Source organism: Motacilla alba, chromosome 25, assembly GCF_015832195.1.
Source record: "Motacilla alba alba isolate MOTALB_02 chromosome 25, Motacilla_alba_V1.0_pri, whole genome shotgun sequence".
Taxonomy (NCBI): domain Eukaryota; kingdom Metazoa; phylum Chordata; class Aves; order Passeriformes; family Motacillidae; genus Motacilla; species Motacilla alba.
The window spans coordinates 1333531-1352937 of record NC_052040.1 but is presented as its reverse complement, the minus strand read 5'-3'; the positions used below and the strand labels follow the sequence as shown (position 1 = coordinate 1352937).

Genomic DNA, 19407 nt, shown 5'->3' with positions numbered 1-19407 from the left:
AACCATCACATCCATCCTCCAACCATCATGAGCATCCTGCAACCATCACATCCATCCTGCAACCACCGTGTGCATCCTCCAACCATCACATCCATGCTCTAATCATGACAGGCATCCTCCAACCATCACATCCATCCTCCAACCATCACATCCATCCTGCAACCATCACATCCATGCTCTAACCATCACGGGCATCCTCCAACCATCACATCCATCCTGCAACCATCACATCCATCCTCCAACCATCACGGGCATCCTCCAACCATCACATCCATCCTCCAACCATCACATCCGTCCTGCAACGATCACATCCATCCTTTAACCATCACGTCCATCCTGCAACCATCACGTCCATCCTGCAACCATCACGGGCATCCTCCAACCATCACATCCATCCTCCAACCATCACATCCGTCCTGCAACGATCACATCCATCCTTTAACCATCACGTCCATCCTGCAACCATCACGTCCATCCTGCAACCATCACGGGCATCCTCCAACCATCACGTCCTGCATCACTGTCCATCCTGCAACCATCACGTCCATCCTGCAACCATCACGGGCATCCTCCAACCATCACGTCCATCCTGCAACCATCACATCCATCCTGCAACCATCACATCCATCCTCCAACCATCACATCCATCCTCCAACCATCACATCCATCCTGCAACGATCACATCCATCCTGCAACCATCACATCCATCCTGCAACCATCACATCCATCCTCCAACCATCACGTCCATCCTCCAACCATCACGTGCATCCTCCAGCCATCCAGCCTGGCCTAGGGAGAGCACAGACAAGTCCTGTGCCCTGGAAAGGGGCTGGAGGGACCCAGAGGACAGCAGGGCTGTTGTTGGCCCTGCACGGTGCACGAGTCGCTTCATCTTTGTTGAAGCCTCCAGGCATGCTCCTAATGTTACCCCTCTAATAATAATATTTCATCTGCCTTATCTGATTAGGTTAGGCTCATTTGATTTTTGCAAAACACCTTTAATCACCTTGCAAATTCCCCATCATTACAAACAGAACCACCACAAACATTATCGGCAATCCGAGTTTTATTTTCAGCAATCTTTTTTTTTTTTTTTTTTTTCACGTGCAGGAAAGACAGTTGTAAAAAATAATTTTAAAAATATGAACAAGACAGAGGCTGAGAAAACATTAACAAGGCCCTATGCTTTCTGCTAAAGTGCCTTCATTTCATTATCATTAAATTTGCCTAGTAATTAGATTTCGGTGCATGAATATTTTAAAAAAATGTAACAGACAGGCTGTCAAAAAAAAGCACGACAACATCAATTCGATAATTTTTTAGACAGAGACATTCATAAGCAATTAACACAGATTTCCTGGGGTTGGAGACTCTTTTTCTTTCTTTTCTTCTTTTATTTTTTTTTTCTTAATTTTTCCTGTTCTTCCAGCCTTACGTTCTTCACCTGAAATTAAAAGAAAAATAAAATTACTGTAAGCATCAGCTCTTGCTGCCCTTTTTCCCTGTTTGCTAACATGATTCCAGTGCCATTTCCCTCTCGCTTAGCATGCTCCAGCACTCCTCCCCCCGCCTCCCACCCCAGCCTAGCTAAACACGGGCAGGCACAAGGTTGGGTCATCCATCAGACCTCCCCACTCCTGCAGGACCAGATTAAATTAAGGTTGCATGAAGCTTCTGTCTTGATCTTCAGGCATTTCTGCTGAAAACAGTGATTTTGATCACTATTTGCATAATGGACAGTTACGTATTCACCGGGTCCCTAATTATACGATCTGTGTTCGACACCGCTCCCGAGGCGGGGAGGCTTGTGCAGGGCATACCAACCGCTGCTCGCAGCGTTCCTGCTCCTGCTCCGGCTCCAGGTGAGCCCAGCAGGATCCCTCGCCTCCCCTCGGCGGTGCTGGTGCCCCCGGCCAGGGCTGGCACAGCCCCGTTTGCCCTTCCCGGTGCCAGTCCCTGCCCTGCAGCTGCCAGGACAGAGCCATTGTCCTCTCATTCTCGTCCTCTGGGATGCACGCGAGGCCCACCAGCCTCTCTTGCTCACCCCGTACACTTCCAACAGCATCAAGAGGTGGATGGAAAGCAGCCTAGTCCTAATTTTGCCCCCTTTTTATCTCCTCAGCAGTCCCAGAAGAACCTCCCGTGCCAGAAGAAAACCCAGGCGGGAGCTGTTTGCTGAGATCGTTCAAGGTCTGAGCTGCTCTGGAGGCGGGAGAAGCACATGGGAGGTTCAGTCCGTGCCTGGAACCAGCACAGACCCCAGCCCACATTTCCCACGTGACTGATGCAGCACCACTGACCCATGGAGGTGCCCAGGAGGGAGGTGATTGCTCACCAGCAGCTTCCTGCACTTGCAGGAGGCAAGCTCGCCCTTCCCTCCTGAACTCTTCATTTGGAAACCAGCAACATTTGCAGGGATTTTCATGGAACTGCGGCACGGTTTGGATTGGAAGGGACCTTAAAGCTCATCTCCTTCTACCCCCTGCCATGAGCCCTGTCCAAGCTGGCCTTGGGCGCTCCCAGAGATGGGGCAGCCACAATCTGAATGTCACACAGAGCTTCCCAAGTTCCTGTGCTTAGTGCTAAATCAGGCCCAAACCCTGGAATGGGGCAGTCAGTCTTAATTTCACACAGAGCTTCCCAAGTTCCTGTGCTTAGTGCTAAATCAGGCCCAACCCCTGGAATGGGACAGTCACAATCTGAATGTCACACAGAGCTTCCCAAGTTCCTGTGCTTAGTGCTAAATCAGGCCCAACCCCTGGAATGGGGCAGTCAGTCTTAATTTCACACAGAGCTTCCCAAGTTCCTGTGCTTAGTGCTAAATCAGGCCCAACCCCTGGAATGGGGCAGTCAGTCTTAATTTCACACAGAGCTTCCCAAGTCCCTGTGCTTAGTTCTAAATCAGGCCCAACCCCTGGAATATCCAAAGACATTCTGCACAGGTCCAGCCCTAATTTCAGTGGAGCCCTTGGGATGCCAACAGACCCGGTGTTAGGTGTGCACTCTTACAAGGGCAGCACTATGCAGTGAGCCCAGCTTGGGCCAGCTCACCCGCAGACAGGAAGCCAAAATTACATTTTCAGGTATTAAAAAGCACGAGCCAGAACTACGAGGTGTGCTGAGAAGACAATAAACAAAACCCCAAACCACAATTATTTGACCCAAACATAGGTGGGTGTTTAAAACACATGTCTGTGTTGTTTTTTATTCTTGTTATCATCACGATCATCATCTCTGGCAAATTGGGAATTCACAAAACAGCCACACACAAAGAAAATCCTGGACCTCAACTCAGGTCATGCTTTCCTAAAATCTCCTTTGCAAGGTTTTATCGGCAAGAGCAGGGAGTAGAAGCAGTTGGTACAAGCAGCTGAAAGACCAAATCAAAAGCATGTGAGCAGATTAAAGAATCAATCTCTCCGTTTGATGCAGAGGAAATCCCACTAATTATAAAGAAGGGGCTTATTTCCTGGAGTCACTCTGTTTGAAGTCATCAAAACTAGTAATACTTAATTACTCTACTTTATGGAATATATAACATCGAGGCCCTTCGCCACTCGCCAGCCCACTGCTGCCATGGCTGGCGCTGGGTTTCCAGGGGCTGTGGTGATGTTCCTCCTCTACCTGTGCCCTTATTTATTCAAATGAAGCCCTTAACAGCCCTCGCATGAGCCTGCAGGGAAGCATTTAGATGTGCTTTAAAAGGAGGTTATGATGAAAAAAAAAGCCAGAGTGATTTAGCCCTGCGAGTTACCTGGCTATTACTGAGACGTGTGTGCGCTACGTGTGCGCCAGCAGACTCCCGCAGAATCAGGTATTGAGGATTAAACCAGACTGGAGGTATTTGCCTCATCCTAATCCTTGAAAAGGAGAGGGAGCTGACAGGGGTGTGACTGAAACACGGCCCTTCTGGACCTTGCTGAGCCAGCTTTGAAGGTCTGAGAGCGAGCTGCCAGCTCCTGGCTCCTGGACACGTCCTGGTGACATCCGTGGAGGGGTGGAAAAGCACAGTCAGGTGTCCTGAGGAAGTGAAAGGAGGGACCTTCTCAGAACTGCTATGAAGAGATCTAAAATGGAGCACTCCCTGATCGTCCTCATCTCCCCGGGGCAAATCTGGCTTTGCTCAGGGGCCAACAACCCCCAGCCTCCTCAAACACCACGGTAGAGCTTGAGTTACTGGCACTGGGTGATTCACATCGAGGGAAATCACAGATTCCATTAAAAAGTAGTGATAATCCTATTTTTACAGGTTGAGAGAAACCTTGGAAAATGTGACCCAAGAGGTTCAGGCAGGGAAAGGTAAGTAAGTAAGTTCCTTTTTGCCATTCCTGGCGTGGTCTCAAGCGGATCTGAGCATTCCCAACTGCAGCCCTGGCCCCAGTGCTGCTCCCAGCACCTGAGTCTGCAAGCAAAGACTTCCCTGGTAGGAAACAAAACCCCAAAGCTCTCTCCCAGGTTACCACGAGGTTCCCTAAACCCAAAACTCTTCCGAAGGCAAACTCCAGGGAGCAGGAATGGTGAAGAGCTGCCCATTTCCATGGCTGGGGAGCACCAGGACAAGCCAGGCATGGGTTGGCTTGCTCAGGTCTGGCTGGTTATGAGACCTTTTTCAAATTGCTCTTTCTCCAGCTAAGCTGGTAAATGTTGCAGAGGACGGACAGGAGCACAGCCCTTCCTTCATCAGCACCTGCACACACCCACGCGGGGCTGCAGGAGCTGCACAGATGCCACCATGGGCCATGGCAATGCCAACCATTACCCGTGGCAAGCGTGAATCTCCTGCTCCATCCTGCAGCTTCTCCCAAAAAACAGAGTCCAGCAGGGAGAGCACACGGAGACGCGGAGCTGTGAGCCTCTGCTTGAAATTCTGCACATACCATGGCATCAGGAATGCCCCAGGAATGCTGCTTCGGAGTCATGAGGCCTCACAGCCAGGAATTGTGGGTGAAAAGGGTTTCTTTCCCCTAAGACAGAAGGGAAAGAAATCTGCTAAGCCTTTGACCCGACTGGGAAATGCAACTGGGCTCCAGACTAGCTCGGCTGGCCTGAAAAATCCCTTTTAAGATGTCTGAGCCTGGTAGAAGCATAACGTGTCTCTAAAAACCCTCTGCCTGCATGAGACCCCTTGCAATTCTGCTGCTGCTGGGAGAACAGGCGGGTTCCCGGCTGAACAGCACCCACAGGGCAGGGATCATCAGCATCTGCTGCTCCCCCTGCTCTTGGCTGTGCCCTTCCTGGGTGGAGATCAGGCTCCAGAGAGGCCCCAGCACTGCTGGGGGAAGATGGGAGTGCACTGAGGCATCCGCACAGATCTGGGGGATGAGGGCTCAGAGTCCAGCCTGGTCTGCTCTGGGTCCCAAGGACTGCACGGCCCTGCCAGGACCTTCCCTCCTCAGTGCTCTGCTTTGGAGAGCAAGAATCCACCTGGAGGGACGCAGCTCAGAGCTGTCTTTTCTCTTTTACAGGCTTGGGGGGCATGAAATATTTCCCTGAGCAACACAGAGAATTCCAGCATTCCACCCATTGCGGGGGGTGGGAATAGATCGAGCAGGACCTGAAATAAAACTCTCACATTTCAGTCCCTCTGGAGCTGAGAAACACCCACAACAAGCCTATAGCTGATTTTTAAAAATTTTTTTGCCTCATTTCTTCAGCTCTAAGATATCAAAGGAGAAAAAGGATCTGCTGCAAGGCAAATATCCCTATCTTTGCTGGCTGGCAAGAGACCAGCCAGGAGGGAACTGTGGTTTATCCAAAGAGGCTTTCTAGGGCTGGACGCGTCCTCTCCTGTGATCTACCATGGCACGGGCAGCAGCCAGGAGCAGAACCAGACTGCTCCCACCTGGGACTCAGCCCTGCATCTCCATCTCAGCCATGGCAGTGATGACCTGCTGCAGGTGGGGAGGAGCCTGGGCTGCATCCCTCAGGGCTCCGGGCAGAAGGATGGGTTTAACCCCCCCCCCGGTCCTAGCGCTGTCCTAGGTCAGAGCTCTGTTCTAACAGCAGAACACAAACTAAACTTTGGGGGCTGCTGCTCTGAGACCCCAGGCAATGCACCTTTTTCCCTTCAACCTCAAAACGTGGGCTCAGGCCAAGGTGGGTTCTGTGCCTGAAAAATAAACACACCCACAAGAGCTAAACCCTCCTGTAAGAGAAGGATAACAGCTGAAATGCTCTGCTCAGAGGGGTGTGTGAGGGGGTCCAGCTCTTCTGCTGGCTGTCCCCGGAGGAAGGGGTGAGTTGGTCCCCACTGCCACCACAGAGCGAAGACCTCACCACAGCCTGGCTGAGGTCTGTTTGTCACTTTTCCTTCATTATTTGCAGTTTGTACACAGGCGTCATTAGGGATTCATTCGGTTTCCCTAGCAGCAGGCATTAGTCTGGCTTCCCTTTCCCCCTTCTCTCGCCAGCGCCCTTTATTTTTAGTGTCTTATTTACAGTTTGACAGAGTAACTGTAACCCTTGCAAGCTACTCCAGCGGCTTTAATCGGGGGAATAATGAGTCCTGTCTGGCGATGAATAGAATTTAGGGGACAGATTGTTCCACACTCGCCCGGTGGGGTAATTTATTTATGTGCGCACTTGTCAGGAGGAGAAAGGGACGGGGGATCTGTATGCACCGAGGACATTGCCGGCGCTGAAAGGGAAGGGAGAATGGAGCCAAACGCCCCAGATCCCGCTGCCCCCCCACCCCCCCCCGCCCCTCCGGCAGCTGAATGCCTCCGGTGGCCGTGAACTTGGATGGGCCCAAAGCCCCATTCCCAGGCCCTCGGCACGTCAGCGGGGCCGCCGGGCGGCTGGGCTGCGGAGCGGGCTCGGGGCTCCAGATGGGTCGGGCCGGGCGGGCAGCCCTCCCCGGCTCTGGCCCGCATAGCCGCGGCACGGGGAGCAGCCCCATAGCAACCGTACAGTAGCGGGAGCACAGCGGGGGTCTGGGAAGAGAGGCAAAGCCCTCGGAAAAATACAGGATGGGTCCAGACAATGGCTCTCTCTCTCATATCATAAATTACACGGCAGCGACAAAAAAAAAAAAAAAAAGAAGCAGCGGATCCTGCCCTCTTCCCCGCTCCCACAGCCCGGGCGCTCGCTGGACGCCGCTGGGCATCCCCGGGCATGGGGACGGCGGCGGCACGGGGGCTTGCCGAAGGGGAGGTGGAGGAGTTGCGCCTCCCAGCCCGCAGCATCCCCTTCACCCTTTCCCTTGTCCCCTCAAAGCACGTTTTTGCTTTGCTCCGCAGCTTTTCTGCTCTCTGAGCGCCGCCGCCTCAGCGCCGGAGTCGCCTGTTGCACCACGACTCTGCTCCTTCAGCCAGAGCTGGCCGTGCCCAGGATCGGGGACAGAAGCAGGACAGCTTCTCCTTTTCCTGCTCTCGAGGGAAAAGGCCCTTTCACTCCCTTTCTCTTCGCCCTGTCTCTAGGCTGGGAGTGTTTCGCACCTAGAGCTGTCAGCAGCGAGGTCTCGGCTCAGCGACTCGCAGGAGGTGGCTGGAGCTGGAGCAGGCTGCACCGCATGCAAAGCTGGGCACAGGGATCCACCAAACTCCAAGGCCACCCCAGCCAGGAGATGGTCCCCGTCAGCAGAAAGGATCCACCGTGCAGACACTGAGAAGAGGCAGCACAGGAGTGCAGGGGTCTCTTTGCACCCCCACCTGCCAGGGTAAAAGAGGGGGGCTCAGGCTGCTCACCCCCGCTCAGACGTGGAGGTGCTCAAGCTCCACCTGAGTTTGCTGCCGATGTCACTTAAACCTCTCCCTGCTTGGCCCAGCTCCCACCTACACTTGGCAACTTTCCTTTACAAAGCAGCCTCAAAGTTAGTCTAGAATTACATTTTCTGCCTAAGAGGACACATTTTAAGTAGCCAGTGTGGCATCAGGACACTCCAGCTCTGGCTACACCCTTTTCACACCGCGGTAGCCGTTCTGGCTGCAGGGGATTTGCCTTCCCTGCCCTGTCAGCAGAGTCAAGAACGAGACTGGATTCCCTTTACCACGATGGTGCAGAGCATGTTCCTGGAGTTTTACCAGTTTACCAGCGTACTGGGAGACAACTGGCTGAGCCACATGGCTCTGAGTCCAAGCAATCACCCAGACACACCTCACCCAGCCTGGGTTCCTCTCACAGGTGAGGGGGCTACAAGGACCACAGGTTCTGGCTACCTTACGCTTCAAACCATGGAGGCAGCAGTTAGTGGGCAGTGCAGAGGACTAAACCAGGCAGAAAGCACTGACATCACATCTCCGAGCCATGGAACAGAGAACCAGTCTTCTCTGCATGTCCACTGGAGTAGAACTCGTGTGATGGTCCTGGCAGTTGTCACCTTGGCCTGGGCCCAAGGGTGATGTGCTGGCTGCGTGGGAGCAAAGGTCTGACCAAGGGTCCTACAGCTGGAGGAGCCCTCAGCCAGCACGAGCACCTGAGATGCACCTGGGGGTCTGGCAAGATGGGGACGGTGTCTGCTCAGACCCCCAGGCAGGACCTCACCCCAGGGACCATGCACCAGCCCCTGGCCAAAGGATGCTCCATCCCAAGAGATGATTTCAGGGCAGGCCTTTCCCTTGGCAGAGAGGCTGAAACCTCTCCTTGCTCAGCCGAACTCAAGGAGGGACAAGGGTCCTTAAAAATATGAGGAAAGGCCTGTGCAGCAGGAACCTGTCTGTGCCCTGCCGAGAGCCTTGCTGGGTGCCCAGCCCCGGCTCAGGGGCAGCCCCTGCCCTGCTCCGTCCTGCCGAGGGAGCAGAGCGGTGCCGATCCCAGCCAAACCTGCCGCGTCGGGCCTGGGGAGGGGGAACCTCCTCCCGGGTACAATGACTGTCTATTCTGCTGATCACAAGCCTAATCCTCTTTGGTTTTTAATTGGCATTTGGGCTAAGCTGATTTAAACCTCTTCACCTTGTTGGGTCCCCCCCTCCCCACTTCTTTCTTTTCTTTTTTTTTTTTATTTTCTTTTTTTTTTTTTTTCTTTTTTTTTTCTTTTTTTCTGACCAAATAACAACGCTGCCATCACCAAGTCCCCGGCACAATGACAGCTTTGTGCAAGGGCGAGAGGAGAGGAAAGGGAAAGGGAGGGGGAGAAGGGAAATGTGCTGAACACACTCGGAAACAATGCAGAGTTTGTGATTCAGACTTGACCACTGGCAAAGGACCCGCTTCAGCTGCGCCTCCATAATAAACACACTGTCCCTTCCCAGCACCTCTCCCCTGCCCACCAGCTCCTCCTCGGGCCAGCTGCCCGCCGGTGTGGGCTCTACCTGCCTTCCCCATCCCTCGAGGGATGCAGCTTCCCCACGCCCCAGTGGGACCCACCGGGGTGGCTCCACACCCCCAGGCTCACCGGCGAGTGGCCCACAGCGCAGTGGGCAGGATGGGCATGTCCCGGCGTCCTCTGCACCCTGTCTGTCCCCACGCCGAGGCCCGGTGCTGGTCAGCAGCTCTGGTAGGCAGCCCTGGTCAGCCTGGACAGGCACTGGTGCAAATCAGGATCCACGTCATGCTGCGGGCCAAGGTCTGCCAGCAGAGCAGCGGGAGGAGGACGAGGATGAGGTGGGATCAGCTGTGGTGAGGGGCTTCTGCTGAGGGTCCCTCTGGGCAAGGTCCTGCTGGCAGCTCCTCGTGGCTTTTGGAGGGTGGGGTTTTCCAAATAACCCCCACTCCTGATTCATGGAATAATGAGCCAACCTGAGCTAAAACCAAGCACAACAGAAGCACCTTTATTATCTCCTTTCCGTTTAACAGGAAACCCCCCCTTCCCTGTTTTTATTTGCTCCTGAGGATGAGAAAGACACGTCCCTCAGGACTTGGGCATTACGAGTTAACAAACCCACAAAAAACAGATGTTAAACACAGAAAAAACCCAGATGTTTGACACTTCGTGCCAAGTGGTCAGCAAGGAAGGTGCTGGTGACCACAGAGATTTTGGCTCCTCTTTTCCTCACCATGTGGCCACCATGAGCTCTCACCAGTCCCCAAGCACTTGCCTTGGAGACACTCAGCCCATCCCAGCAGCCTGCTGGTGCCAGACCCAGTGTAAATTTAGGGAAACACTTCTTAAAAAAACCCAAAATTTAAAAAAAAATCCCCTTACCAGGATGTGCCCATGAACTCTCACCAGGGCCAGAGACAATTTGTCAGCCAGAAAATGAGCAGCAGGTAGGGTGAACCCACGTCCAGCCTGGCAAGAGAGAGAAAAGAGGATGTTAAATGTCAGACCCGTGTTCTCTGGCTGGATTACATCAGGACAGGGAGATTACAGCCACGCTTCTGACACGGAAGGGGAACGAGGAAGAGAGAATTCGTCTGGAAAACTCTCAGCATCTCTGAAACTGGGCTGGTTTCCTAATTTGACATGCCTCTGTGGGGCCTTAGCCTTGTAGGGAGCAAGAGAAGCTGGGGTCTGCTCTGGGGCAATTTGAAATGGTTGTTTGAAATACAACGAAATTTGAAATGAAATGAAATTTGAAATTTCTCATTGCGCCATTCCCTATCCCCGCCAGCTGCGGTGCCAGCCAGCACCTCACTGCAGTTGTGTAGCAAAACCAATTCCAGATACTCAAAAAGCTACAAACAGTACAAAAAAACTCTAAATGCAATTCAAAAAACCCCACCTTCTTTATTGTTTCTTTGTCTTCTGGGGAGCTGTGCTCTCCTCCCTGCCCAGGGCAGGGACTGCTGCACCAAGGCCCAAAGCCAAAGCCCAGCCCAGAGCCCCCTGAGGCTGGGAGGATTTATCCTGGCTGTCCCGAGCACTTTGGTTCCCACTGAGGGAAGAGTCCTGGACCAAAGGAGGAGCCTCTCGGGATGCACGCTGTGACTGCCACCCTCGGTGCAGCAGGAACCAAGTGAAAAAGCTCCAGCGCTGCTCATCCCTGCTTGAAAATACCAAAAGTGAGCTTCCCTTTGGAAGCTTTGGAATATCCTTACAGAATTGGTTTCTATTTTAATAATATATTAACATTCATTTTATGTACTTTCCATGTGTACGTAGTGGTTTTGGTTTGCTAGTTTAAGATTTCTCTGCCTCCAGCCACGGCTGCTCACAGGCTGCACGTGGATTTGGACAGCCAGTGCAGAGCTGACAGGGTTTGACTCAGGAAGGGCCAGAGAAAGACCTTGTTCTGCTGGCCGTTAATCCCATAAATCATCTCTAACACTGCAGAAATCAGAGGCAATCTGACCCTGTGAAAATTCAATGGTGCCAAGCCAGTGAGTGAGGAGACCCATCCTCTGCTTCCAACACGTTCCCGTGCCCCATCCCAGGGAAAGAACCAGAAAAAAAGGAAGGGGAAAAAAAAAATCCCCCCAGCACAGCCTGAAGTTTATAAATAAAAGCAGTGAGAAATGGACTAAGCAGCTGCAGCTTAGCCCGAGAGCTAAGAGCCTTAGTGCATTTTTGCAAGTTTTAGGGAAGTATTTCCCATTCCTGACTAAGCACGTTTGGCAGGCAGAGTGGAGCGCGTGGCCCTCCCCAGCTAAAGGGCTGCAGCAGTGACAGTCCCCCCTTCCCCTGTCCCTTCCCACCCCACAGACCCCACCAGGGACCAGGCTGGAGCCCAGCCCAGCCACGTTCCCCACGGGGCTTGCCCCAGCCAGGTGTGTCTGCGACTGCGGCGTCAGCCCGCAAGCAAAAAAAAAAAGTGGTTTATTTTTCTTCCAGGGATAAATTTTGAGTTGGTTTTAATCTGCTTTCAAAATTCCCGTCACACCAGGGTTAAACTCACTTAGCATATTTAGGCTTTTAAGTTTCCAGGTCTCATGGCAACAGAGGGATGGGGAGAAATTAAAAAGAACAACAAACGCGGCCTCGTGGAACACCAAGATTTTCACCTAAACCGCAAACCTCTTGCAACGAGTCTTCAGATAAAACACCCCAATATATTTCAGGTGCTGTAGTAAAATTAATCACTTCCCACCAGTTGTGGGAAGAGATTTTTTTTTTCCCCTCCCTCAGATTAACCCTGAGCACAATAACTTTGTGCCCACAGATCACTTGGGCCAGGTGAAGCCCATGGCACACAGAAGGGGTTGAAGGCCCTCTTGTTCCACGTTGATTCTTCTCCCCTTCCTCAAACAGCCATGAAATGGTTTCAGCAACAGGAAAAAAAAAATGAGGCTATTGAATTTTTCTAGTCCAAAAGAAGGAGGAGGGGTAAAAAAAATAAAATTATTAAACAGCTGTTTCACTAATGTTATCACAGTACACAAAGAATGAAATGTCATCTAGTGCATCTAGGAAAAAAATTCTGCGGCCAAGCCTCAAGCCCCACAGCGGGCACGGAGGGTATTTTGTACAATAATTTTTTAAAAATGCGGCAAAAAAATATCATAGGCCTGCCTTTGGTGGTGCAAAACCTGGAGACGGGGTGAAAAGAGGCTGATTTGGGGGTGTGGGCTGGCTGGGGGGTTTTGTGGCTGCGACACCCCAGTTACGGTGGGAAGAGGGAAATCCCAAATCGCGGTGAGGCTGGGGTGAGCCCCTCGAGGCCGAAGGCCGGGATGAGCCCCTCGAGGTTGGGATGAGCCCCTTGAGGCTGAAGGCGCCGGGGTGAGGCCGGTATGAGACCCTCAAGGCCGAAGGCCCCATGGTGAGGCCAGGATGAGCCCCTCGAGGCCAGGATGAGCCCCTCAAGGCCAGGATGAGCCTCTTGAGGCCAAAGACCCCACGGCAAGGCCGGGATGAGCCCCTCGAGGACGGGATGAGCACCTCGAGGCTGAAGGCCAGGATGAGCCCCTCAAGGCCAGAATGAGCCCCTTAAGGCCAAAGACCCCACAGCAAGGCCGGGATGAGCCCCTCGTGGCCAGAGGCCCCATGGCGAGGCCAGGATGAGCCCCCCGAGGCTGAAGCCCAGGATGAGCCCCTCAAGGCCGGGATGAGCCCCTTGAGGCCAAAGACCCCGCGGCAAGGCCGGGATGAGCCCCTCGAGGATGGGATGAGCCCCTCGAGGCTGAAGGCCCCATGGTGAGGCCAGGATGAGCCCCTCAAGGCCAGGATGAGCCCCTCGAGGCCGGGATGAGCCCCTCGAGGCCGAAGGCTCCGTAGCGAGGCCCCAGCACCCGAAGCAGCACAAGCAGCTCCGTCCCATCCCATGGAAGCCGCCGGAACGTGATGGAAGCCGCCGGAACGCTCCCGCCCGCGCGGCTGGGCCCGGCCGAGGGGAATCGGCCATTTTACACAGCAGCTGCCTAAAATGGTGGCTCCCACCTTGCCTTCCCCTCAGCACGCATGCACCCACGGGGAGGGGAGGGCCGGGGCCGCAGCCCCCCGCTCGCGAGGGCGCCGGGAACGGGAGCCAAGATGGAATTAGAGGCAGAAATTAAAGGAGGGGAAGGGGGGCAAGCGGGAGAGGATGCGCCTGGCCTCGCCACGGCCTAGCCAGCGATGGCTGCCTTTGTGTCCTGCGGAAGGGAGAAGGCAGGAAGGCCTCGAGGGGGGAAAATGGGGGGAAAGAGGGGAAGGAAAAGAGCGTTTGGGTGAGGATGGCGAGGGGCAGGGATGCGCGGGGGTGCGGGGAAAAAATCTTCCCTTCTTTCTTCGCCGACCCCCCTTCACCCTCCCCGCAATCCCGCTTTGACTTTTCCCACAGAAGTAGCCAACCTCCAAGAATGCAAATGACATTCATTATGCAAATGCATGCAAATCAGGTTTAACTATCGGAAGAAGGGCTCGGAATTTCTAATGGGTTAACTCTTTCCTGCACAGCCCGGATAACAAGAGCCCTCGTGTCTTCCTTGGGGCTTTGTGCTTCCCCATCCATGGTGGGCACCCCGACCCGCACCCCTCGATGGGCGCCGAGGTGGGGAGGGTGGAACAAAGCATCAGGAAAATACCAACAACAACAATAAAAAAAACCCTACTGGCGTGGGAGCGGCTGGCCCTTCGTTAAACGTTCCAGCAGGAGACAAGACAAAGCAGGCTTAAGCGCGAAATTCGGGGGGAAAAAATGGAAATTAAAACGGGAAGAGAAAACAAAGGAAAAAATACAGGAAAACAACGGCAACAACAACAAGAAGGAAAAATAAAACGAAAGGGAAATGAAACATTAAAAGGGAAAATGAACGGAAAATAAAAGGGAAAATTAAAAGGAAAATAAAGAAAAAGGAAAATTAAAAATTAAATGGAAAAATTAAATAAAACAAATATCTGGTAAGAAAATAAAGGAAAGGCTGGAAAAGAAAAGGAAGGGAAGGGAAAGAAGAGGAGCAGGCCGCTCTTGGCAGCAGGTGAAACCCTCCGGTGGTGCAGCAGAGAAGGGTCCTGGCAGCCACAAGGGTTTGGCTGCTCACATCGAACCCGCTCACTGGGCTGGCCTTGGCTCTTCTTCTGCTGGGAACAAAGTCACAAAACGCACCAAGATTCCATTCTTCCTCCTTTTTCTTTTTCTTTTTTTTTTGCCCCCAGTGTTTCAATGGAGGAAAAAAAATTAAATTCCGATTTCCCCCAGTGCTGGGTGAGCCCGTGGTCCTCCGGGGAGAGAGGGAGGGAGGAGCAGAGGGTGGCAGGGGCAGCACTGGGGTCCCAATCCACATCCCTGTAACCTGTCCAGCATCCTGGCATGCCCACAGTGCATTCAAAATTCTGTGAGTGGTATCAGTGCCCCACTCCTCCAGACCTTTGTAAAAATCCTGATTCCTGAACCCTGCGCCAAGGACGAGAAGGCCCCAGGGCTGGGGACTGAAACAAGGAAATTCCAGGTAGTGACCTCATGCTCACTGAATGTTGGGATTGCAGGAATTATGAATATTACAGAGAAATAGATGCAGGGCAGAATTCCAAATATTTTATAGCAACATCGTATTGATTCACAATAATAAAGCACTTTGGGATTATTGCTGTGTTTTGTCCGAGAATCATTCCTTGTCTGTTCCAAAACCTCCTGATTTTTCTGGTTTTTTTCTATACCTCCTTTTACATTTGATCTTTTTTCCCAATCTGCTCAAAATCTCTTGTTGTTTGAGCTGTAAGGTGTTAATTGCAGCAGCAATAATCTGTGCAAGGACAAGAATTTCTGAATTTTTAGGGGTTTGGTTTGAGACACCACAAAAATTACTGGTTTAAAGTCACTTTGCTGTGCTCTGAAACGCATGAGCCCAGAACTACTGGTCAATTATAAAAGAAATAAACCCTTTTATTTCATTAAGCTGGTTCCAGCATAATAAAGCTTTTGAAGAGGGTAAAATATACTTGAGGTGTGCACTTTGGCAAACCCCTTTCCCGACGAAAAATAAAATTTAAAAAAATTAAAAATATAAAAATAGCAATATTTTTAAAAAGGCACCTGTATTTTGGGTTTCTTTTCATCTTCTGGCCTCCAACCCATTGGAGCAGGAACCTTGCTCTGCTTGCCTCATCTTGTTTTGACTCCAAGCCCCAATTTCCAAGTTCACACATCATTCCAAAAAGTGGAATTGGGTGATTTTTTTTCTCTTTTTTTAATTAGTTATTGGAAAGCATATATCAAAAACCAACTAACAAACATACAGACACACTATATATATGTATAAAATATATATTAAAAAGGGCTGGAGGGTGCTGGGGGCACAACAATGCCCAGCGTGGCTGGGAACTGCTCATCACTAATAATCAATACTGCCTTATCCTGGCGTGGGGCTGACAGGACAAACTCCTCAGATGCTGCCTCATGAGCACCCAAACACCCAGAAATTGTCATTCCCCGGCCCAGGAAGGGGTCAGGATGCATTAACAAATACCTGGTGTCCTGGGCGTCCCCGGAGCTGCGGCAGGACGGGCCTCGGGCTGCAGGACACAAAACCAAGGTTGAGTTTAGCACAAGGTTGGCAGAAAGCAGTGCAGAAATTGCTGGATTTAAAAACTCCAGGTGGAATCACATGCAAAGGGGCTTGGCCCCATCTCCTAAAGTGATTTTTAGATTTTTGATTTATTTTTTTTTTTAAGAAGGCCTCCTGTTCATTCAGCTCTCTTTGCCTTCCCCTTCCCTCTCTACCAAATTTCACCACTCGTTTCCACATCTGTTTCAAACCCGTTCGTTCTGGTTTTCCCCCACCCTTGTTGCACCTCTTTGGCCCTGGAAAAACCCCTGAAGACACCCAACTGCATCCTCAGGGCACAGGGTGGGACAAGAGGTGCCCTGGGCATTTGCAGCCTCTACATGACCCACTTAAAAATACAATTTTCAATACATTTTAACCCTTTGTCATTAAAAATCAATAACACTCCCTGTGAGGGTTTATCCACACGGGGATGGAAGGAACCCTGGCAGCTTCCACAGCAATTCCTCGTACGGAGAGACCTGCAAGATCTCTGGAATAAAGGAAGAAGGGCAGGGGGGGAGGTGTTGAGAAATTACAGTGGAAATATAGTCATTGAAAATATATTATAGACAATCATTCCAAGCGGCTTCTCAACGAGGAGGGGCTGCACCTTCCATGGGAAATGAGCAACAGGAGCAAAGTGACCCCATACAGCCACTTTCTTCCCCATTTCTCCCACAAGCCGCTTCAAAAGCCTTCTTTGCCAGATGCCAAGAAGTCCTGTGCCTCAAAAGCCCCATTTTCCCCTCAAACCCCACGTGCCCTCCTTGCCAGAGGACGTTTTCCAGGAGAGACACTTAGCAGTAGGCTTTGCACAGCCACACCATGGGGAAAAGACAGGCTGGAGAAGGTCCTTGAAGGAATTCAGGGTCATGAAAAATTAGCAAAGACAACAAGAAAATATCCTTGGACACGTGGAAACACCAAATTCTCATGATGGGAATGAAAGTGCAGCGGGAGATACCAACAGGGATGACACTCCAGGTGTCCCAAACCAAACTTCCCAGTGGAAAAGAGCCTCTAAATCCCCAAATCCCTGTGGCAAAACCTCCTGGTTTTCCTACCACGCAAGGTGTTGGCTGCTTTAAGGAAGATTTGGGGTTGGGGCTGTCACAGGTAGAGGAGAGATTCCTTCCTGCATGCCCACACTGCCACCGGTGCTGCCAGGAGCCACCTGGGCATCACCTGGCACCAACCAAAGCACTTTAAGGCAGAAACCAAACTTTTCAGCACTCCTGCTAAGGCCAAGAGGAAAAGAGGAATTTTGCAGCAGCCACTTAAAGTGCCTTGTGATGGCTGGTGCTCATCTCCTCTTCAGGGTGACACGGGATGTGAAAGCATCCTTGGACCACAAAGGAATTTCCCATGGAATCCTAGAGAAGATTTGGGGTTGGATTATCCAGCGTTGAAAACTGTAGGAGGCCCAGGCTCTCGATACTGTTATTTTTGGAGGCGAGGGCTCTCGATACTGTTATTTTTGGAGGGCTTCTGATACTGTTATTTTTAGCCAGTTTTAACTCATCTCACCCAGCCGTTTTTTTCACAGCCAGCTCAACCTTCCCGGGGCCAGGGTGGTTTGTATTTTTTTTTTTTTTTTTTTTTTTTTTTTGGGCCAGACTCAATTCTCCAGCGCCCGGGGCTGCCAATAGTGCTCCAAAAAAAAAAAAAAAAGAAAAAATCACCCCCAAAAAACCCCACACACAACACAAAAAAAAAAAAAAAATCCAATCCCACCACATTTTTTTTTTCTTATTTTCCCAAAGAACTGGGAGGCGTGAGCACTCGAGAGTCAAATTTGCCCAGGACCCGCGTTCCCTAAGAAAGCAGGGCTCATTCGCCTTCCACAAACTCCGCAGCAGCAACAAAAGTCCCTTTCAAGCCCTTCCAGACGCAAGTCCTTCAGCTCAATTAGTCAGGCACACAGAGACACAAAAAAGCCTCCCATTCAGGCTAGTGGCTGGCTGTGGAGGACAAGGGCGAAGAAAGGATCTTTCTCCCACGCTTTCACTGGGTGTCATAACAAGCAGAAAGCCCTCTTACGGGGGGATTATTGGAGATAAGAGTCCGATGGAGGGGCTGGGGCAGCAGCAGCAGGGGAGGAGGGGATGGGGCTGGGGTTGGAGGTTGAAGCTCCCAAGGTCGGGCGAGCACGGCCGCTGACGGCATCGTACTCCAGCAGAAATGGGGGTTTTTTTTTTAATAAAAAAAAATAAAATATTACGATATTCCCCCCCAGCCTGTACACACACACACGCAGAATAATCCCCGTTCTCCATGGCAACCTGCTCCGTGGCCATCCCTCGCACCAGAGGAGGGAGGCAGCTTGCTTTCACTCCGGAATCTCTGCCAGCTTGTCCCGATCCTGGGATCCGAGCTGGTCAGAGGGGCCGGACAGGCTTCCTCCCGCTCCAAAAATCAGGGATTTTCTGCAGCAAAGAGCAGCCAGGGGATGCACAGCTCCGTGGGAAAGCTCTGCCTCCAGAAAGAGCCAGCCCTGCTCCTGCACACGGGTGGGTTGAACGTTGGAAAGACCTTTTTTCATTCAAAAGAAGAAAAATACGTACGTGTGTTTGTTAGCAGGGTTTGGGTTTTGGTTTTTTTTAAGGCAAAACAGAGGGAAAGAAGAGAGAAAAATCTCCCAGGGCTGGAGTTTGCCTGCAAAATCGTGGTCCCTCTCCAGTCCCCAGCCCTCAAACCTGCCCCCAGCCAGAGGGGACAATTGCTGCACCTCCTGGCCAGGCCCCAGCTGGAAGGAAACTCCTCTGGATCCTGCCAGTGCCCTGCAGGATTAACCAACGTTCCTGAGTGAATTCCGTGCCTGATTCCCTTGAACAACCCAAGTTCTATTGTTAACTCCCCGTCGCTTTTCCATACTGGGGCTGTGGGACCCGGGGTCCCCCCAGATCTTTTCAAAGATAAGATATCCTCCGCCACGAGCAGAGTCACAGAATTCAAAGCAAATGCCAGAAAATGTGGCTTTTTTTTCCCCTCCTGCCCAGCCCCAAGCCCTGCCAGTTGCTGCTGCGGGATCGTCCCCGCTCCCGGCACCGTGGAGGAGCAGGTGACGAGAACATCCAAGTTCAGCAACGTTTTACAAGGACCAGGGAGGGAATACAAACTCTCCAGGCCAGGAAGGGAAAGCCAAGAAACTCTCTTGGAATACATTATCCCATAATTGTAGGGTTTCAAGCACTTTCCTCCCAAGCAGCTGGTGCCTGCCGGTGCCAGAGGAAGGTTGTTTGGCTCCGACACATTCCTGCCTGCTTCAGCCCAGGAATCCCTAAAACAATCCCCTCCTATGGAATACTGTAAAAGCAGAACATTTCACGCAACCAAAACAGCAGGAATTTACTAAAGACGGAGGGGAATAGATCGATGAAACAAAGCAGATTCCTTAGGGACAACCCTTCCTCCTTCCCAAAGAGCATTCTGTGCCTCCAAAAGGGTGAAGAGGATCTGAAGGACTCCCTTTCCCTTTCCCAGAGCTCACACACTGATCCAGAAAAGCTTTTGTGGTTTGGTTGGTTTTTGGGGGGCTTTTTTTGTTTGCTTGTTTGGTTTTTTGGTCGGGTTTGTTTGTTTGTTTGTTTTTTGGTTTTGTTTTGGTTTCTGTTTGGTTTTGTT

At 51.7% G+C, this 19407-nt stretch overlaps 1 protein-coding gene across 1 annotated transcript in view; it reads right to left on the bottom strand.

Annotated features, from left to right (window-relative positions):
- Positions 1-1048: 1048 nt before the first annotated feature.
- Positions 1049-19407, bottom strand: part of LOC119711472 — a 31604-nt gene continuing 13245 nt past the window's right edge. The window contains exons 4-7 of the mRNA XM_038161719.1: positions 15703-15748; positions 10082-10168; positions 9332-9680; positions 1049-1444 (exon numbers count right to left, since the gene is read on the bottom strand). Of these exons, the coding sequence (XP_038017647.1) occupies positions 9486-9680; positions 10082-10168; positions 15703-15748 (328 nt within the window). The 3' untranslated portion in view covers positions 1049-1444; positions 9332-9485. The remainder of the gene's footprint in view (positions 1445-9331; positions 9681-10081; positions 10169-15702; positions 15749-19407) is intronic.